The following is a 19,183-nucleotide window of genomic DNA, read 5'->3' on the forward strand; positions in this document are numbered from 1 at the left end:
ATCATATGTTCCACTAATTTCACAGCCAGAAAGTATGTGTATATGTGTGCATATATATATATATATATATTACACACACACACACACACACACACACATTCGAAGTCAGAAGTCATTCAACATTTGGGTTGAAGTCATTAAAATTCATTTTTTAACCACCCCACAGATTTAATATTAGCAAACTATTTTTGACAAGTCTTTTAGGACATCAACTTTGTGCATGTCATGAGTAATTTTTCCAACAATTGTTTACAGACAGATTGTTTCACTTTTAATTGACTATATCACAATTCCAGTGGGTCATAAGTTTACATACACGAAGTTAACTGTGCCTTTAAGCAGCTCAGAAAATGATGTCAAGCCTTTAGACAGTTAACCAATTAACTTCTGATAGGTGGTGTACTGAATTGGAGGGGCACCTGTGGATGTATTTTAAGGCCTACCTTCAAACTCAGTGCCTTTTTGCTTGACATCATGGGAAAATCAAAAGAAATCAGCTAAGACCTCAGAAAACAAATTGTGGACTTCCACAAGTTCATTTTGGAAGCAATTTCCAAATGCCTGAAGGTACCACATTAATCTGTACAAACAATAGTATGCAAGTATAAACACCATGGGACCACGCAGCCATCATACCACTCAGGAAGGAGTCTCGTTCTGTCTCTTACATGTGAACCTAGTTTGGTGCGAAAAGTGCAAATCAATCCCAGAACAACTGCAAAGGACATTATGAAGATGCTGGAGGAAAAAGGTAAACAAATATCTATATCCACATTAAAACAAGTCTTTTATCAACATAACCTGAAAGGCTGCTCAGCAAGGAAGTAGCCAATGTTCAAAACCACTATAAAAAGCCAGACTACAGTTTGGAAGTGTATATGGGAACACAGATCTTACATTTTGGAGAAATGTCCTCTGGTCTGATGAAACAAAAATTTAACTGTTTGGCCATAATGACCATTGTGATGTTTGAAGGAAAAAGGGTGTGGCTTGCAAGCTGAAGAATGAAGAACAAGCATGGGAGTGGCAGCATCATGTTGTGGGGGTGCTTTGCTGCAGGAGGGACTGGTGCACTTCACAAAATAAATGGCATCGTGAGGAAGGAAAATTATTTGGATATATTGAAGCAACATTTCAAGACATCAGCCAGGAAATTAAAGCTCTGTTGCAAATGGGTCTTCAAAATGGAAAATGACCCAAACATACCTCCAAATTTGTGGCAAAATGGCTTAAGGACAACAATGTCAAGGTATTGGAGTGGCCATCACAAAGCCCTGACCTCAATCCGATAAAACATTTGTGGGCAGAACTGAAAAAGTGTGTTTGAGCAAGGAGGACTAAAAACCTGACTGGAGGAATGGGCCAAATTTCCAGCAACTTATTGTGAGAAGCTTGTGGAAGGCTAGCTAAAATATTTGACCCAAGTTAAACAATTTAAAGGCAATGCTACCAAATACTAACAAAGTGGATGTAAACTTCTTACCCACTAGGAATGTCCGATATAAAATTTGTGGGCAGAACTGAAAAAGCATGTGTGAGCAATAGGGATGGGCGATATGGACAAAAATATTCTCCATATTCTATTTCATATCGATCGATATCGATATTTGGCATGATATACATTCATATTTGCATATTGCAAATTTTTTTGAATATCCAATTTGGCAGAAGGAAAAAAAAAATGAAATCATAAACAGTCTCTATTAAACTGCATTGTGAGGTCAGAGACAGCCGAAGCAGCAGGGTCTGAGGCATATTCTACCAAAATATGACAATATTTAAGTTTAACAGTTTAGGAGTTTATCAGTCGAGTGCAGTTGGATATGAATGTTAAAAGATCACCTGTTAATTTTGAAGCATAATGACAGCAGTCCAGTATTTGTTTGAATATTTTTACATTTCAAAGAAATTAGTTAGAAAAAAAATTGAAAATTAGAAGGCTACACAAAAAGTCATGCTACTCTCCGCGATCCACGCACAACTTACCACGTGCCACACTGAGAGCGAGAACCACTAATTGCGACCACAAGGGGGTTACCACATGTGACTCTACCCTCACTAGCAACCGGGCCAATTTGTTTGCTTAGGAGACCTGGCTGGATTCACTCAGCACACCCTGGATTTGAACTCGTGACTCCAGGGGTGGTTGTATTGACACGCTGAGCTACCCAGGTCCCCCAGGACTCCATAGTAAACCTTTGTTTGATTTGACAATTCCTCGTTTACACAGACAAAGTTGTAACAGTCTGCTTATTAGGACCTAAACCATGCTAATGCGAGTCCACAAATTTCAACATAATTCTCAAGCCTGCTCAAGAGAATGCCGTGATCAAATCTCCAGGATCAAGCTGCGGCTTCTTAATAAGTGGTTTGATAACTGACATTCTAAAGTTTCTTGGGACATGTCCTAAGGATATCGAGGAGTTAATAATATTAAGAAGAGGCTCTGATATTTCAGGGAATATCTCAAGAGCTTAGTTGGTATTTGATCTAACATGCATGTTGTGGCTTTTGATGTTTTGATAAATTTTGTTAGCTCTTCATGACCTATGACAGCGAATGATTGAAGTTGCTTGTGAGGAAAATTGTGAGATAATGTTTTCTGTGACAGACGATTGCATAATTCCAATTTTATTTCTGATTATTTAAGTATGGGGGGCCTGGGAGTATGCCCATCCGGTCTACATGTGTTTTGTGGATCTGGAGAAGGCGTATGACCGGGTCCCCCGGGAGAGACTGTGGGAGGTGCTGCGGGAGTACGGGGTGGGGGGTCCTTCTTAGGGCTGATCCAATCCCTGTACGCCCAAAGCGCAGGGCTGTGTCCGGTCCTCGGCACAAAGTCGAAGTTCATTCCATGTGGGGTTGGTCTCCGCCAAGGCTGCGCTTTGTCACCAATCCTGTTTGTGATATTCATGGACAGGATATCGAGGCGTAGTCGGGTGGGGAAGGTGTGCTGATTCGGTGGGCTGGGGATCTCATCGCTGCTTTTTGCAGATGATGTTGTCTTCATGTCATCATCGGTCCGTGACCTTCAGCTCTCACTGGATCAGCTTGGCAGTCGAGTGTGAAGCAGCTGGGATGAGGATTAGCACCTCTAAATCTGAGGCCATGGTTCTCAGCAGGAAACCGATGGAGTGCGTACTCCAGGTAGGGAATGAGGTTTTGCCCCAAGTGAAGGAGTTCAAGTACCTCGGGTCTTGTTCACGAGTGAGGGGACAATGGAGCGGGAGGTTGGCCGGAGAATCGGGGCAGCAGGGGCGGTATTGCACTCGCTCTATCGCACCGTTATCACGTAAAAGAGAGCTGAGCCGAAGGCAAAGCTCTCGATCTACCGGTCAATTTTTGTTCCTACCCTCACCTATGGTCATGAAGGTTGGGTCATGACCGAAAGAACTAGGTCGCGAGTACAAGCGGCCGAAATGGGCTTCCTCAGAAGGGTGGCGGGCTTCTCCCTTAGAGATAGGGTGAGGAGCTCAGTCATCCGTGAGGAGCTCGAGTAGAGCCGCTGCTCCTTTGCGTTGAAAGGAGTCAGTTGAGGTGGTTTGGGCATCTGGTAAGGATGCCCCTGGCCGCCTCCCTAGGGAGGTGTTTCAGGCACGTCCAGCTGGGAGGAGGCCTCGGGAAGACCCAGGACTAGGTGGAGAGATTACATCTCCACACTGGCCTGGGAACGCTCGGGTCAGCCCAGTCAGAGCTGGTTAATGTGGCTCGGGATAAGGAAGTTTGGGGCCCCCTGCTGGAGCAGCTGCCCCCGCGACCCGACTTCGGATAAGCGGTTGAAGATGGATGGATGGATGGATGGATATTTAAATTTTGTCAGTATAGAAATTCATTACTATTGTACTGCGACAGAATTTCTGGCTCAGTCGAGGCTTTATTCCTTACCATTTTAGCCACAGTACTGAATAAACGCCTAGGATTGTTGTTGTTATTTTTTATGAGTTTGCTAAAATATGCTGACCTTGCATCTTTTAATGCCTGTCTGTAGCTACAGACACTATCCATCAGTGCACCACGAAATACCTCTGATTTTGTATTCTTCCACTTGCGCTCCATTTTTCCGAGCTGGTCTCTTAAGAGCATGAGTGTGATCATTGTACCATGGTGCGGGGCATTTTTATTTAACTGTCTTTAATCAAAGGGGGGGTGACAATATCAAGAGTGCTAGAGAAGACTTTATTTATATTTTCTGATATTACTTTGTTCTTCTAGACTTTTTTTAGTGAAGCTATCTTTAGTGGCCGAAAGAATAGTTCTACCTGGTGTAGATTGAGAAACATTAGCTGATTGCAGCATACAAGAGACGAGGTAATGATTTGAGATGTCATCGCTCTGTGGCAGAATTTCTAAAGTATCAATACCAAATCAATATGACAGAATTAAATCTAGCTTATGATTAAGGTGATGTGTTGGTCCTGTCACATTTTGTCTGACTCCAAGAGAGTTTAGAATATCAATAAATGCAAATCCCAATGTGTCATTTTCATTATCTATGTGAATGTTGAAGTCACCAGCAATTAAAGCTCTATCAACAGTAACTACTAAATCTGAAAATTTGCTAATTCACCAAGGAAATAAGAATACGGTGTGGGTGATCTATATACTGCAGCAAGGGCAAAAGACAACTGAGATTTTTTTTATTGTATCTGACGGTGTCACATTAATCATAATTAGTTCAAAAGACTTAAACTTGTATCCTGTCCTCTGAATAACACCAAAAATGTAACTGTAAATTGCAGCAACTCTGTTTATAACAATAAACTGGGGGAGTAGTTCTAATGTTTAGTAGTCCTATCTTTATATGATGTTTATCTTAAATTTTCGTGTGTGTTGTAGCTTATGTTTCCAGTGTATGAGTGTTCGGATTTACATTCATTTAAAGTGTGCAGCTCATCCACTCTAAGATTGCAGCCCATGCACGCTAAGATTGCATCCTTCAGCGGTTAATAAATCACATTAGTACATGTCACTTGGATTAATTGTCCATTTCAGTGGAAAAGGAGTAACAGAGAACATTGTTCATATTAAGCCTGTGAGCATTTTAAAGCTGTCATGTCAGTCATACGCGTACTGGTACCGGACAGACGAGTCAGTGCTCGGTACTACCGGTGTTCTGTCGAAGTCTGTTCCCCCTATATTTCCCCTTTGTTGTAGTCTTTTCCCCCTACGTTTCGCCTTAGGTTAGTGTCAAAGTCTTTTCCCCCTACGTTTCCCCTTAAGGTTAGTGTCAAAGTTTGTTCCCCCTGTGTTTAATGTTTAACAGCGCTACAGGGAAAAATAACCTAAGGGGAAACATGGGGGGAACAGACTTTGACAGTACTGCTAACACATTGGTACCGAAGTACCAGTACTTTTGAAAACACTATATCAAGCTTATATTCTGTTCACGTTGTCACATAATAATATGTAGGATTCTTATATATAGCAAATGAGCACAGATGGTCTAAGAAATCTTCACAGCTCAGTTCTGTAACAAAAAGCACATTGAACTAATGTGAGTAATCCTCTGGGTTTTGTGATGAAATCACCTTGTTTTTGTAAAGCTTTTCAAGAACAACCTGGAATGAACCCACCACACCAAAAAAATCACTTCTGACATCTTATAACAATGAAGAGGTTAAGGGTGCTAGAGGTTTGATCTAACAAAGTACTCAAAATTTAGGATAAATGACCAAACATGCAAAATTGCACCAAGATGCTAGAGAGATTGATAGCCTCAGTCACAATTCACTTCCATTGCTGCTTCTTTCCATGCAATGAAAGTGAATGGAGACTGAGATTGTTTAGCTGCCTAACATCTTTTTTGTTCAACAGTAAAAAGAAAGTCATATGGGTTTAGAATAACATGAGGTTGAGTAAATTGTTAAAAATGTATGGATGAACTACCCCTTTTAAGTTTCATCTTTATCTCTGTAGAGTTCGATCAACATGTCTGTCCAATTTTGGATACTCTGCAGCCTTCCATAATGAACGGCACTAAGAATGGGACAGTGGTGGCCAACACCACTAACAGCCTGGACGACAGTGGAGCTGTGGTCCTGGAGTCTGTCTCTATCATCATCATAGCCATGCTGGCATGTCTGGGGAACCTGGTCATTGTGGTGACACTGTATAAGAAGCCCTACTTACTGACACCCAGCAACAAGTTTGTCTTCAGCCTGACCTTATCCAATTTGCTGCTTTCTGTACTAACTCTGCCCTTCGTTGCGTCCAGCTCAGTGCACAGGGATTGGATGTTTGGGGTGGTGTGGTGCAACTTCACAGCATTGCTCCATCTACTCGTCAGCTCATCTAGCATGCTTACACTGGGGGCCATAGCCATTGACAGGTCAGTCATTTTGTTACCATATGCTGTAGATCCAGCAATAGTATATGTAAGTGAATATACTTGACCGTTGACTTTTAGACCACTCATACATTTTTTGCTCCCACTTACTTGCTCAGTCAGTGTTTCAATGGGGTACAGGTCTGGGATTTGTGAAGGCCAGTCAAGTTATTTCCACCCAGACTCCCCAATTCCATTATGGAACTCACTTTGTGTACAGTAGCATTGTCATTTTGGAAAGCCCCTCTCCCAAACTGTTGCCACAAATTTAGAAGCACACAATTCTCAATAATGTAATTGTAGGTGTGAGTATTAAAGGAATAGTTCACCCCAAAAATGTAAATGCTCTCATTATTTACTCACCCACATGCCATCTCAGATATCTGTGACTTCTTCTGCTAAACACAAATTAGAGGTAGACTGATATATCGATTTTACTGATTAATTGATGCCGACAGTTGCTGTTTGTAACCATTGATATCAGCAAAAAATCTGTGCCGAAAGTTGCTGATAGTTTTTTCTTCATAAAATAAGAGTCCCCCAGTGTATGTCAGGCTGTTTATGCACCAAATCTTCATTTTATTCTGGGGATTTTGGATGTACAATAAACTGAATCTTAGATTTTATTCATTTAGGAAACACATTTTTTTGTTCCATTATAAAAAATGGATTTTAAAATACTATTGGTCGATCAATTAGTTATCTGCCTTTCCCACCACCTTAGTTATCGGCATTGGCAAAATCCACTATCGGATGTCCTCCAGCACAAATTAGTTTTTTTTAGGAGAATATCTCCACTCTGTAGGTCCAAATAATGCAAGTGAATGTTGACCAAAACTTTTAAACTCCAAAAAGCATAAAAGTAATCTGTAAGACTTTAGTGGTTGAATCCATGTCTTCCTAAGCAATCCAGTCAATTTTGAATGAGAACAGACCAAAATGCTTTGACAACTTTTATCCATTATAAATCAGCAGTCTCCTTGGCTACCATAATTTCAAACTCGATTACACTTTTTAGTGCTATCTAGCACGCTGCATTTGCATCAAGCACTAAGAATTGTAATCGAGCTTGAAATCGTGATCGTGCCAAAAAAACAATTTGATCGCTCCAAGACATGGATTAAACCACTGGAGTCTTATGGATTACATTTATGCTGCCTTTATAGGCTTTAAATTTCAAAGTTTTGGTCACCATTTGCATTGTTTGGACCTACAGAGTTGAGATATATTTTTAAAATGTTCAATTGTGTTCTTCAGAAGAAAGTCAGTCAATGCAAATATCTGGGATGGCATGACGGTAAGTATTGACAGAATTTTCATTTTTGGGTGAACTATTCCATTCTTCATTGGATTTATTGGATCACCCAAACTTGGTAATTAGAAGGGGGTATCCACAAACCTTTGGCCACTTAGGGTACTTCTTGCCCCAAAACATGTTTTTACTGCTTTAGTCAACGACCATGCTGTTATCTGCCTGCAGTTCACTATGACGTTTGGAAGTCCAGTCTTCAACATTTCCACTGTGTGTTTATAAATAAGATACACATTGAAAAAGTTACATTTCTTTTTAGCTTAAGCTCTATCAATACACAAAACTAGAAGTCACACTCTTTAGCCCATCTGAGACTCTTAAAGACTATATTCAGCATCGATGTTATGTGAACATGGAATCTTAGAGAAAGGCTCCATTGTCATTTCATTGGTTAGTCATGCATGTCTTGAGATAGGCTGATGTTTGATATCAATGTCTGTTCCTAATTCTAGGTACTATGCTGTGTTGTATCCCATGAACTACCCCATGAAAATCACGGGAAACCGAGCTGTGCTCACCATTGTTTACGTGTGGCTCCACTCCCTGGTCGGATGTCTGCCGCCACTTTTCGGATGGTCTTCGTTCGAGTTTGACCGTTTCAAGTGGACTTGCACAGTGGCTTGGCACAAAGAGATCAGTTATACTGCCTTCTGGGTTATGTGGTGCTGCCTTCTCCCCTTGGCGGCAATGCTGGTCTGCTATGGAGTCATCTTCCGTGTGGCCCGCATCAAAGCGCGCAAGGTTTACTGCGGTAGTGTGGTGGTTGCTCAAGAAGAGTCCAGCTTTCAGAAGAACGGCCGCAAGAACTCCAATACTTCCACCTCGTCAAGTGGTAGCCGCAAGAGCCTGATCTACTCTGGGAGCCAGTGCAAGGCCTTTGTCACCATTCTGGTAGTGCTGGGAACATTTCTGACCACTTGGGGTCCATATGTGGTGGTGATTAGCACTGAAGCAATGTGGGGCCAAGACAGTGTTTCTCCACAGATGGAGACATTGGTCTCTTGGCTGTCATTTACCAGTGCTGTGTGTCACCCACTTATTTATGGGCTGTGGAACAAGACCGTACGCAAGGAGCTGTTGGGCATGTGCTTTGGTGATCGCTATTACAGAGAGTCTTTTGTTATACGACATAGGAACTCTCGCCTCTTTAGCATCTCCAACAGGTTAACGGGTGAGGGTTTTAATGTGCCTGCATTTGTCAATAATTTATGGGATTATTTGTCTGCAGTTTTGTATAGGAGTAACCTGATGTTTGGATGTAATATCTGAGTTTTTTGTTTTTTTAATAGATCTGGGGATGTCTCCTCACCTGACGGCCATGCTAGTGGGCGGTGGGCAGCTCCTCGGGCGTAGCAGCAGCACGGGAGACACTGGCTTCAGCTACACGCAAGACTCTGGTACGTTAGCGGCACATAGTCAGAACTTCTGGTTATCACACAGAGTTCAAAATAACTTAGAAATACAGTCACCTCCCAAAAAGAACATTTGGGAGAAAACACTCCCATATAATTTTTTTCTTCTTCAGTGGACCTCAAAAAAGACAGGTTTAGCAGAATATACCGGATACTCTTTCCCATACTATTAAAATGTATGGAAAAATTAGTACAGTACATGGAACCTTCACAATATTCAGTCTTCTTAAGCCATGTGATAACTTTATATGTGAAAAAGACATGATTTTCAGTGAATAACATTTAAATTTTTCTCCACAGTTGATCTCAAATCTCATTCACATTTCCAAGTATTCCAAAGGGTGCTGCATGATCATTTACAAGATATGCATCAAGCTAATGCCGATTGACTTCATTGATGTCATTGACTTATGTGATGTGCCATATTAAAATATATACAGTATTGATAGCAAATGAGATGTAGTGGAAAGTTTTCAGTAAATAATGAACTTGATCTGTCCTGACATAAATTTATTGTATAGCTTCAGAAGACTTATAGTGCCATATGAATTTAGAGCCACAATAGAGTCATATGGACTAATTTTATGGTGCTTTGTCAGTTTTTTTAAGATTGACCGAGTCTGTCCCCGTTTTACTTTCCTTGTATGGAACAAAGCAGTGTAAATATATTGCTTAACTGTGAATGTTTTTAGATGTTAGATCCAAGGAATTAATATATATATATATATTATAAATATTTGCCATTTAAACATTATTGCAAAAACAAATGATGTTTTAAAACCGTTTTCTGAATACACTGTGGCGGGTCTCTCAAAACACATTAAAAGCGCCGCATTAAGACAGCTTGTAGTTTCCGAGAAAATTATACTATGAATGTCTTGCAGTTGTCTCTGCATATTAAGCTGGTCTTGAAGAAAGTATTTTAACACAGAAAAAGTTACATACGGTGGTAGGTCTGATCACTGACAATGATGAAACGGCCTACAGAGAGGAGGTGCACACTCTGACACGCTGGTGTCAGGAGCACAACTTCTCCCTCAACGTCAGTAAAACCAAGGAGCTTGTAGTGGACTTCAGGAAGAAAGACAGAGAACACAGCCCCATCACCATCAATGGAGCACCGGTGGAGAGAGTCGGCAGTTTCAAGTTCCTCGGTGTCCACATCACTGAGGAACTTGCATGGTCCATCCACACTGAGGCCATTGTGAAGAAGGCTCACCAGCGCCTCTTCTTCCTGAGACGGCTGAGGAAGTTTGGAATGAACCACCACATCCTCACACGGTTCTACACCAGCACTGTAGAGAGCATCCTGACTGGCTGCATCACCGCCTGGTACGGCAATAGCACCGCCCACAACCGCAAAGACCTGCAAAGGGTGGTGCGAACTGCCAGAAACATCATCGGAGGTGAGCTTACCTCCCTCCAGGACATCTATAACAGGCGGTGTGTGAAAAAAGCTCGGAGGATCATCGGAGACTCCAGCCACCCGAGTCATGGGCTGCTCTCACTGCTACCATCAGGCAGGCGGTATCGCAGCATCAGGACCCGCACCAGCCGACTACATGACAGCTTCTTCCCCCAAGCAATCAGACTTTTGAACACTTGATCTCTCACGATCAACAATCAGCACTGCACTTTATTAATCATCATCATCTCGTATCACACACTGGACTGTCAAATATATTCTCCCCAATTCATTGACTGTATATATATTTTGATATACCCTTACCCTTATTTTTTTTATTGTATGTGTATTCTTAATTGTGTGTATTGTTTACTGTACATTGTATATTGTGTTGTGTAAGTATGTGTACATTTGTTATGTTAATTGTGTTGTGTAAATATGTTGTTTATTGTAATTGGTACTGCTATGTTATTCGGAACTGCACACAAGACTTTCACCTACTGTTGCACTTGTGTACACAGTAGTGTGACAATAAAGTGATTTGATTTGATACTTCAACTTTAAAGTATAATAAACTCTTTGCTTGCTTTTATTTTCAGCAAACTTAACATGTGTAAATATTTGTATGAACATAAGATTCAACAACTAAGACAAACTGAAAAGGTTTAGAGACATGTGACTAACAGAAATGGAATAATGTGTCGCTGAACAAAGGGGGTTCAAAATCAAAAGTAACTGTCAGTATCTGGTGTGGCCACCAGCTGTATTAAGTACTGCAGTGCATCTCCTCCTCAAGGACTGCACCAGATTTGACATTTCTTGCTGCAAGATGTTACCCCGCTCTTCCACCAAAGCACTTGCAAGTTCCTGGACATTTCTGGGGGTAATGGCCCTAGCCCTCACCCTCCGATCCAACAGGTCCCAGACATGCTCAATGGACAGAACACTGACATTCCTGTCTTTCAGGAAATCATGCACAGAAGGAGCAGTATGGCTGGTAGCATTGTGATGCTGGAGGGTCATATCAGGATGAGCCTGCAGAAAGGGTACCACATGAGGGAGGAGAATGTCTTCCCTGTAATGCAAAGCATTGAGATTGCCTGCAATGACAACAAGCTCATTCCGATGATGCTGTGACACACCACCCCAGACCATGATGGACCCTCCGCCTCCAAATCGATCCCGCCCCAGAGTACAGTCCTCGGTGTAATGCTCATTCCTTCGATAAACGTGAGTTCTACCATCACCGTGATACAAAACCGCAACTCATCAGTAACGAGCACTTTTTGCCAGTCCTGTCTGGTCCAGCGGAGGTGGGTTTGTGCCCATTGGTGACGTTGTTGCCGGTAATGGCTGGTAAGGACCTGCCTTACAACAGGCCAACAAGCCCTGAGTCCAGCCTCTCTCAGCCTATTGCGGACAGTCTGAGCAATAATGGAGGGATTGTGCATTCCTGGTGTAACTCAGGCAGTTGTTGTTGCCGCCATCCTGTACCTGTCAAGCAGGTGAGATATGTGGACGTACCAATCCTGTGCAGGTGTTGTTACACATGGTCTGCCACTGCAAGGACCATCAGCTGTCCATCCGGACTCCCTGTAGCGCTGTCTTCGGCGTCTCACAGTACGGACATTGCAACTTATTGCCCTGGCCACATTTGCAGTCCGCATGCCCAAGGCACGTTCACGCAGATGAGCAGGTACTCTGGGCACTTTCTTTTTGTAACTGTGACCTTAATCGCCTACCATCTGTAAGCCGTTAGCTTCTTAACAACCATTCCACAGAAGCATGTTCATTAATTGTTTATTGTTCATTGAACAAGCATGGAAAACATTGTTTAAACCCTTTACAATAAAGATCTGTAAAGTTGTTTGGATTTTTACAACATTATCTTTAAAATACGGTGTCCTGAAAAAGGGACATTTCTTTTTTGCTGAGTTTATACAGTATATACTGCACGTGTGTGTGTGTGTGTGTGTGTGTGTGTATCTATGTATAATACTAAATATAAGCATGATAATTCAGATAATTACAATGCATTACGTTTTTGTAGCAGACGAGTAAAGCATTGATAAGGCAATACAAAAATTAGCTTTAGAAGGCAATATATTGTTTATTTCAATACTGTTGAACATAGGCCTATCAGTAGCCTACAGTCCACAGCAATTAATTTTGCAATTGAATTCGTCAATCTGTCCGAGATAGATTTATGATAAGGGCTTTTTTTTTAAGTGCACATCAATGAACACATTTCAGAAGGGTGCTTTTTTGGTCTTAGCGGGTCTCTCAAAACAGACGGAGTAAATTGCAATGCACTACAGAAAGATAGAGCTTACGGTTTCTGAGAGAATTATCCTATGAATGTCTTCTAGTTGTCTCAGCATATTAAGTTGGGATGGAAGAATTTTAACAGAAAAAGTTACATACTTCAGCTTTAAAGTATTATATATATATAGAGAGAGAGAGAGAGAGAGAGAGAGAGAGAGAGAGAGAGAGGGAGATAGATAGATAGATAGGTGTATACAGCTGAAGTCAGAAATGTACATACACTTAGGTTGCAGTAATTACAATTCATATTTTAACCACTCACCAGATTTAATATTGGCAAACTATAGTTTTGGAAAGTCATTTAAGACATTTATTTTGTGCATTTTAACAACAATTGTTTCCAGACAGATTGTTTCACTTTTAATTGACTAAATCAAAATTACAACAAAGTGTATGTAAACTTCTGACCCATTGGGAATGTGATGAAAAATAAAACCTGAAATAAATCATTCTCTACTATTATTCTGACATTTCACTTTTTTTTTTCTTCTCCCCAATTTGGAATGGCCATTTCCCAATGCGCTCTAAGTCTTTGTGGTGGTGTAGTGACTCACCTCAATCTGTGTGGCGGAGGACAAATCTCAGTTGCCTCCGCGTCGGAGACCGTCAATCCACACATCACGTGGCATGTGGAGGCTTCACGCAATTCTCAGTTGCATCCATGCACAACTCGCCATGTGCACCACCGAGAGCAAACCACATTATAGTGACTATGAGGGGGTTACCCCATGTGACTCTACCCTCCCTAGCAACCAGGCCAATTTGATTGCTTAGGAGACCTGGCTGGAGTCACTCAGCACGCCCTAGATTTGAACTCGCAACTGCAGGGGTGGTAGTCAGCGTCTTTACTCACTGAGCTACCCAGGCCTGATATTGCACATTCTTAAAATAAAGTAGTGATCCTAAATTACCTAAGACAGTGAATGTTTTCTACGAGTAAATGTCAGGAATTGTGAAAAATTGATTTTAAATGTATTTGGCTAAGGTAAACTTCTGACTTCAAGTGTGTGTGTATGAGAGAGAGAGATAATACTATAAGGATAATAATTCAGATAATTGCAAATTACATTATTGTGGAAGACGAGTAACGCATTGATAAAACAATACAAAAAGTGGATTTAGAAGGCAATATGTTGTTTATTTCCATACTGTTAGAACATAAGCCTATCATTAGCCTACAGTCCACAGCAATTCATTATGCAATTGCATTCATCAATCTGTCTGAGGTAGATTTATTATATGGAATTTTAATTGTGTCGATTCAGAAGGACACTTTTGGAGTGTTTCATCATAAATACAGCATTTCTAGATTGATGTATCAAGTTAAACATTGTTTAAAATTTAGTAAAACGCATCTCAATATCCCTGCATTCAGAATTGTGCTCTGTCCAGCTGTTTGAACGTCCTCATCCAGTGCTGTCTTTAACCCGGTCCAACTGCACGTTGCCTATCCAACTGGAGTTTCGCTTACTGCCCCATGCTGAAAACAATGTTCCGTATAACGTTCCGGGGACATGATTAATTGTTTTAAGTACTTTTTTATTTAATTAATTACACTAAATATATGCATTACATCAACAGCTCATTGGCTTGCACACTGTTATCAGGTTGTGCCATTTTGTGAAACTCAGAGCCCATGAGTATCGCATAACAGACAGACGGCAAAGCTCTGTGGCTCTCGAACAGTGTCCAGACTTGTGTGGGTGGTTGGTGGAGAACAGTGTTAAAACTAATATTTGATTGAAAGATGCTTGCTGTGATTTACCCTCTAGCTACAGACGTCATGCTGTTGGACAGCTACACCTCAGAGCCCTCCCACTCCGCCCACTGTGCAGCCAATAAGAGAAGCTCGGTCACATTTGAGGACCAAGTGGACAACATCCCTAAAGGTAGTCTTGAGTGTGTGTGTCTGTGTGATTGGGTGAATTGGACCCAGTGTAAAGTGCTTTGGTAACCGCTTGGGTTAAAAAAATTAAAAAAAAGCGCTATATGAGTGCAGATCATTTACTATTTTTACCATACTAGAAAGGGGCCATTTACATAGAGAAAATTGCACACACAGGAATTGCATTGGTAACACATAAATGGAAGTTCATCCAAAATGATTCATAAAATGTTTGTATAGAATAATCAATAGAAGCACTTAAACAAATAAAACATTTTTAAGACCTCTGTCTGAAATGCTTCAACTTATAGACTTAAAGTGCATAACTATAAATGCCATTTTTGCGTTTTATAGATGGGTGAATGAGTCAAAATGTTTTATCTCCTTTTGAACACCGAACCTTCCTTTTAATTTGAGGATGAAAAAGTGTCATGATAAAGGGATAGTTGAAAATTCTGATAATTTACTCACCCTCATGCCATTGTAGATATGTTTCTTCAGCAGAACACAAAGATTTTTAGAAGAAAATCTTCGCTCTGTAGGTCCATACAATGCGAATATGATCAGATGTTTGTAGCTCCAAAAATTACAAAGGAAACATAAAATAATCCATAAGATGCTATTGGTAAAATCCATATCTTCAGAAACTATAATAGGTGTTGGTGATAAACAGATCAAAATGTAAGTTATTTTATATACTCTAAATTTCCACTTTCACTTTTAAATCTGAAAGTCACACGTGGTGCCTGTGTAGTTTCATTTCACATCTGAAAATGGAGATTTCAAATAAAGAAGGACTTAAATATGGTTCTGTTTCTCACCCACACCTATTATATTACTTCTGAAGATATGGAGTTAAACAATGGAGTCTTATGGATATTTTTGTTTCCTTTGTCATTTTTGGAGCTACAAAGTTCTGATCACATTCTATGGACGTACAGAGCAAAGATTTTCTTCTAAAAATCTTTGTGTTCTGCTGAAGAAACACATATCTGCAATGGCATGAGGGTGAGTAAATTATCAGAATTTTCATTTTTGGTGGAACTATCCCTTTAAGGTGTCAATATTTTGCACATGTTTTCATGCTTCCATCTTTCTCAAGGTGATCCCTCAATGGTACAAGTGACAGCAGACATCCACAAGTCTTTGGACAGCTTTGCATCTTCTCTGGCGAGGGCTATAGAGAACGATGCCAAGCTTCAACTCTTTGGGGAATGTACTCAAATACCCAAAAGCCTGTTTACAGTACAGAATACACAGAGAGGTCCCCGATATTTGGATGGACAGAGACTAAGAATGGAAAGCATCGATGAAGGAATTGTTAAAGATGATGATGATGAGGAGGAAGAGGCGCTTCAGGAAAAAATATTAGATACTATTATGTAGTCCCTTGACTCAATGACCCTTAAGGACCAGGCCATTGCATAATCTGCAGCCTTGAAGGTACAGAACATCAGTGAAATGTTTACACCGTGTGGTTTGTGTAATTAACATACTAGGTAAAAAACTTGGGGGAGTATTCACTGGTGTGAACAAAGACTTTCAATGATTGTGAAGAGGATGTACCTTTACAGTTTATCTCAATCTATTTTACACATTTCGCCAAACTCAAGTCACTGCTCTAAAAACAATTAACACAGCAATCTGAACACTGTAATTGTCCTAAACAATTATAAATAGAGAGACGAGTAACGACAGAAGAGGCTGAGAAGTCCCTCTAATTGATCATGTTACAAATCACGTTAAACTTCCTCATCCTCTTTCCAGAGGAAAATCTGTAAAAAAAAATTTTGTATAATAAACAAAATGAAATTCAGATAAAGTTTTCAAAAACACATGGAAAAAGGTAGGTATTGTGGATTTTTATGACAAAAGTGTTGTTTCAATGGTAGAGTTGTGTGTCTATCAATGAAAATGCTATGAATTCAATAGAGAACACTTGATTTAGTTTTAATACATGCATTATCAGAAAATAATACAGTGCTTGATTATGCGGTGAAGTTGACTTGTTCTACAAAATTGTCAGTTTCAATGGCTGTGTGCATTGTTTTGAGAGCATGAATTATAGTTTGGAGAAATGTGTAAAATCGATCGAGGAAAAATTGAAATGGAAAGGTCAGGTACTAGCCTAACTGTCATTCACGAGATTATTTTTTTTTTGTAAAATTACAAAATGATGCTGTGAAAATCATGTAAGGACCTTGTATATTATCAGTTATCTTACCACTATTGGGTGCTATGTGTATTATGTTTACTCTTTCCTTACAAGGAAGCTGTAACCACTCCAATTTATAGCTGTGTAGTAATTACATACTGACTTATGTATGGAACTATTTGCCAAGAGAAAGGAGATCCTGTCCTATTTCAAGTTCAGGTTTATTAATATAAAAGTGCCATTAAGTTAAAGTTGAAGGATGGCATAAATTGTATACCAAATTATTTTGCGGGGGACTTTTTCCAAAAATGAAAACACTTATTCTGGCCCTCAAAGGCTATGCTTATAACATTTGCTTTGTTATTGAATGGACCACAGGAGAATTATTTACTGTATGTAACTGATAAACCTGAAGTTAATAAAAGCGAGAAATCCCCTTAAAAGGCATAATATTATTAAATATCAATATTTTGGCTGAATCTAGTAGTGTTGGAAAGCAAGGGCAATATGGTTTCTACATCCGCAGTGTCACAATTTAAGTCATTTTTGTACAACGGTACAATTGTATTTCAAGAGTTTATGTAAAGTTCATCAACGTGCTCTTACTACCTTGTTGATTTTATTTTGTATACTCTGAAAACAGGATCATTTAAGGTGCTGTAAGCAAATATTATATATATTTTGGGGGGATGGTCTACAGAAAAGTTTCCTACTCCCTAAAATATATCCCTGAAATAAATGTCCTGAGATATTACTCCAGTCTCTGTGACAGATCTGGACTCTAAACCACAAACAAATTTGTCCACAGGCTTTGGCGCTTTTGCCTGTCAGCAATCATATCTCTGCTCTTTAAGTCTACAAAATGCCAAAACAGTCTTAATACTTTGAAGCTCAAAAAAGCATAAAGGCAGAATACAAGTAATTAATATGGCTCCAGTGATTAAAGATTTGATAAGTGTGGGTGAGAAATGGATCAAAATTCCTTTTTTACTTTAAATTCTCTTCCTTGCCCAGTAGGTGGTGATATGCATAAAGAATGCGAATTGCCATAAACAAAAGAACTCCTCTTAGGAGAGAAGAGCACTTAGGAGGGCTGTTTGAAAGAGAAGATTTATAGTGGTAAAAAAGGGACATGGTATTAACCACTGGAGTCACATGGGTTAATTTTATGCTGCCTTTGTACTTTTTGAGGTTCAAAGTTTTTGAATGGACCAACAGAGCTGAGATCTTCTTTTGTGTTCCGCAGAAGAAAGTCATACACATCTGGGATGGCATGAGGTTGCATAAATTATGAGAAACCTTTCATTGTTGGGTGAACTATTATATAATAGTTGTTGGTTGTTTGACCACTGTGGGAACACACACACCAATGCTGCCCTTCTGCTCAGTGTCCATTTTAACAGTATCTTTGTGAGCTGGGTTTTGGAAAGAGGGGGCATGGCTAATTAAACGGCTCAGTCTCTTGGAATTTAGTATGGCTAAAAGTGCGTACAGCACCTTTAAAGCAGCCTGTTGACCAGTCATTCCTGGAATCTTACACCAGAAACACTCTTCACAAGGATGCGTATACAAATGCAAGAGCTTGGCCAACACAACGCTAACACTTGGTCTGGTTGAACATGCTTTTTAACTTTCCTTTTCTTGCATTGCTGTGGCAGTTGAGACTGCACTGCTATATTTGGAAAGCAATAACATTGCACAAACTTGATCTTACAAGCATGAAACTACTGTATTCACGTATTGCGTAGAGTATGTTTGGGCCTTTTATAGAAAATTATTTATATACCAATATCAGTACACAAGTATTTTGAAGGCTACAGATTACATTACAATTCTGTCTGAGAGAAGGCTGCTATTTGCAGTCCACAACAAATTAATGTTGAAGTTTTGTACTGTGTCAGTGTAATTAAATTCTTTTATGGGTTCTCCACAAGCTTTCAGTCACTTTTTGTTAAATTCACAACACATTTAATGTCTTCTGGTACATGTTTGAAAAGAATTCAGAACTTAATCTGTGCACAAACATTTTAAAAGGCTTACATTCCTTAACAGTGCTGGATGAGGTTGGAATAGAATGGCACACTAGATGAGATTTTTCATCTGAGTGGCTCCCAGCAATCACAAGTCACTTAGCAGAATGCTCAAGCCAACAGCTGCCAAAACAAAGGCCATCTGTGCTGTTAAGCGAGTGAAACACGACCTGCCAATTAACGCTAGAGCCATTTGGTTTGACAGCAGTAGGTTTGTATGAATTGACTAATCAAAGCCAAAATCATTCTCATTTTAATATTCTTTGATAAGCATTCTGCAATGTAACAATTTGGATACTGAAATATTGTAAGTAGTACCTGTAATTAGGGTTAG

The 19,183-nt window shown here is 39.9% G+C and overlaps 1 protein-coding gene across 1 annotated transcript; it reads left to right on the forward strand.

Annotated features, from left to right (window-relative positions):
* Nucleotides 1–5,929: 5,929 nt before the first annotated feature.
* Nucleotides 5,930–19,080, forward strand: LOC127659015 (G-protein coupled receptor 161). Its single transcript, XM_052148622.1, has 5 exons — nucleotides 5,930–6,328; nucleotides 8,090–8,808; nucleotides 8,927–9,034; nucleotides 14,552–14,668; nucleotides 15,767–19,080. The coding sequence occupies exons 1-5, from the start codon at nucleotides 5,967–5,969 to the stop codon at nucleotides 16,048–16,050; spliced, it is 1,590 nt and encodes a 529-aa protein (XP_052004582.1). The 5' UTR covers nucleotides 5,930–5,966; the 3' UTR covers nucleotides 16,051–19,080.
* Nucleotides 19,081–19,183: the final 103 nt, after the last annotated feature.

The sequence above is a fragment of the Xyrauchen texanus genome, chromosome 18 (genome assembly GCF_025860055.1).
Source record: "Xyrauchen texanus isolate HMW12.3.18 chromosome 18, RBS_HiC_50CHRs, whole genome shotgun sequence".
Lineage (NCBI taxonomy): Eukaryota > Metazoa > Chordata > Actinopteri > Cypriniformes > Catostomidae > Xyrauchen > Xyrauchen texanus.

Excerpts from the sequence above, each read along its gene's own strand:
- LOC127659015 (XM_052148622.1), top strand. The coding sequence starts at position 5,967 with ATGAACGGCACTAAGAATGGGACAGTGGTGGCCAACACCACTAACAGC. Across the intron at positions 6,329-8,089 it reads GGGGCCATAGCCATTGACAG|GTACTATGCTGTGTTGTATC; the intron begins GTCAGTCATTTT and ends TCCTAATTCTAG. Across the intron at positions 14,669-15,766 it reads AGTGGACAACATCCCTAAAG|GTGATCCCTCAATGGTACAA; the intron begins GTAGTCTTGAGT and ends ATCTTTCTCAAG.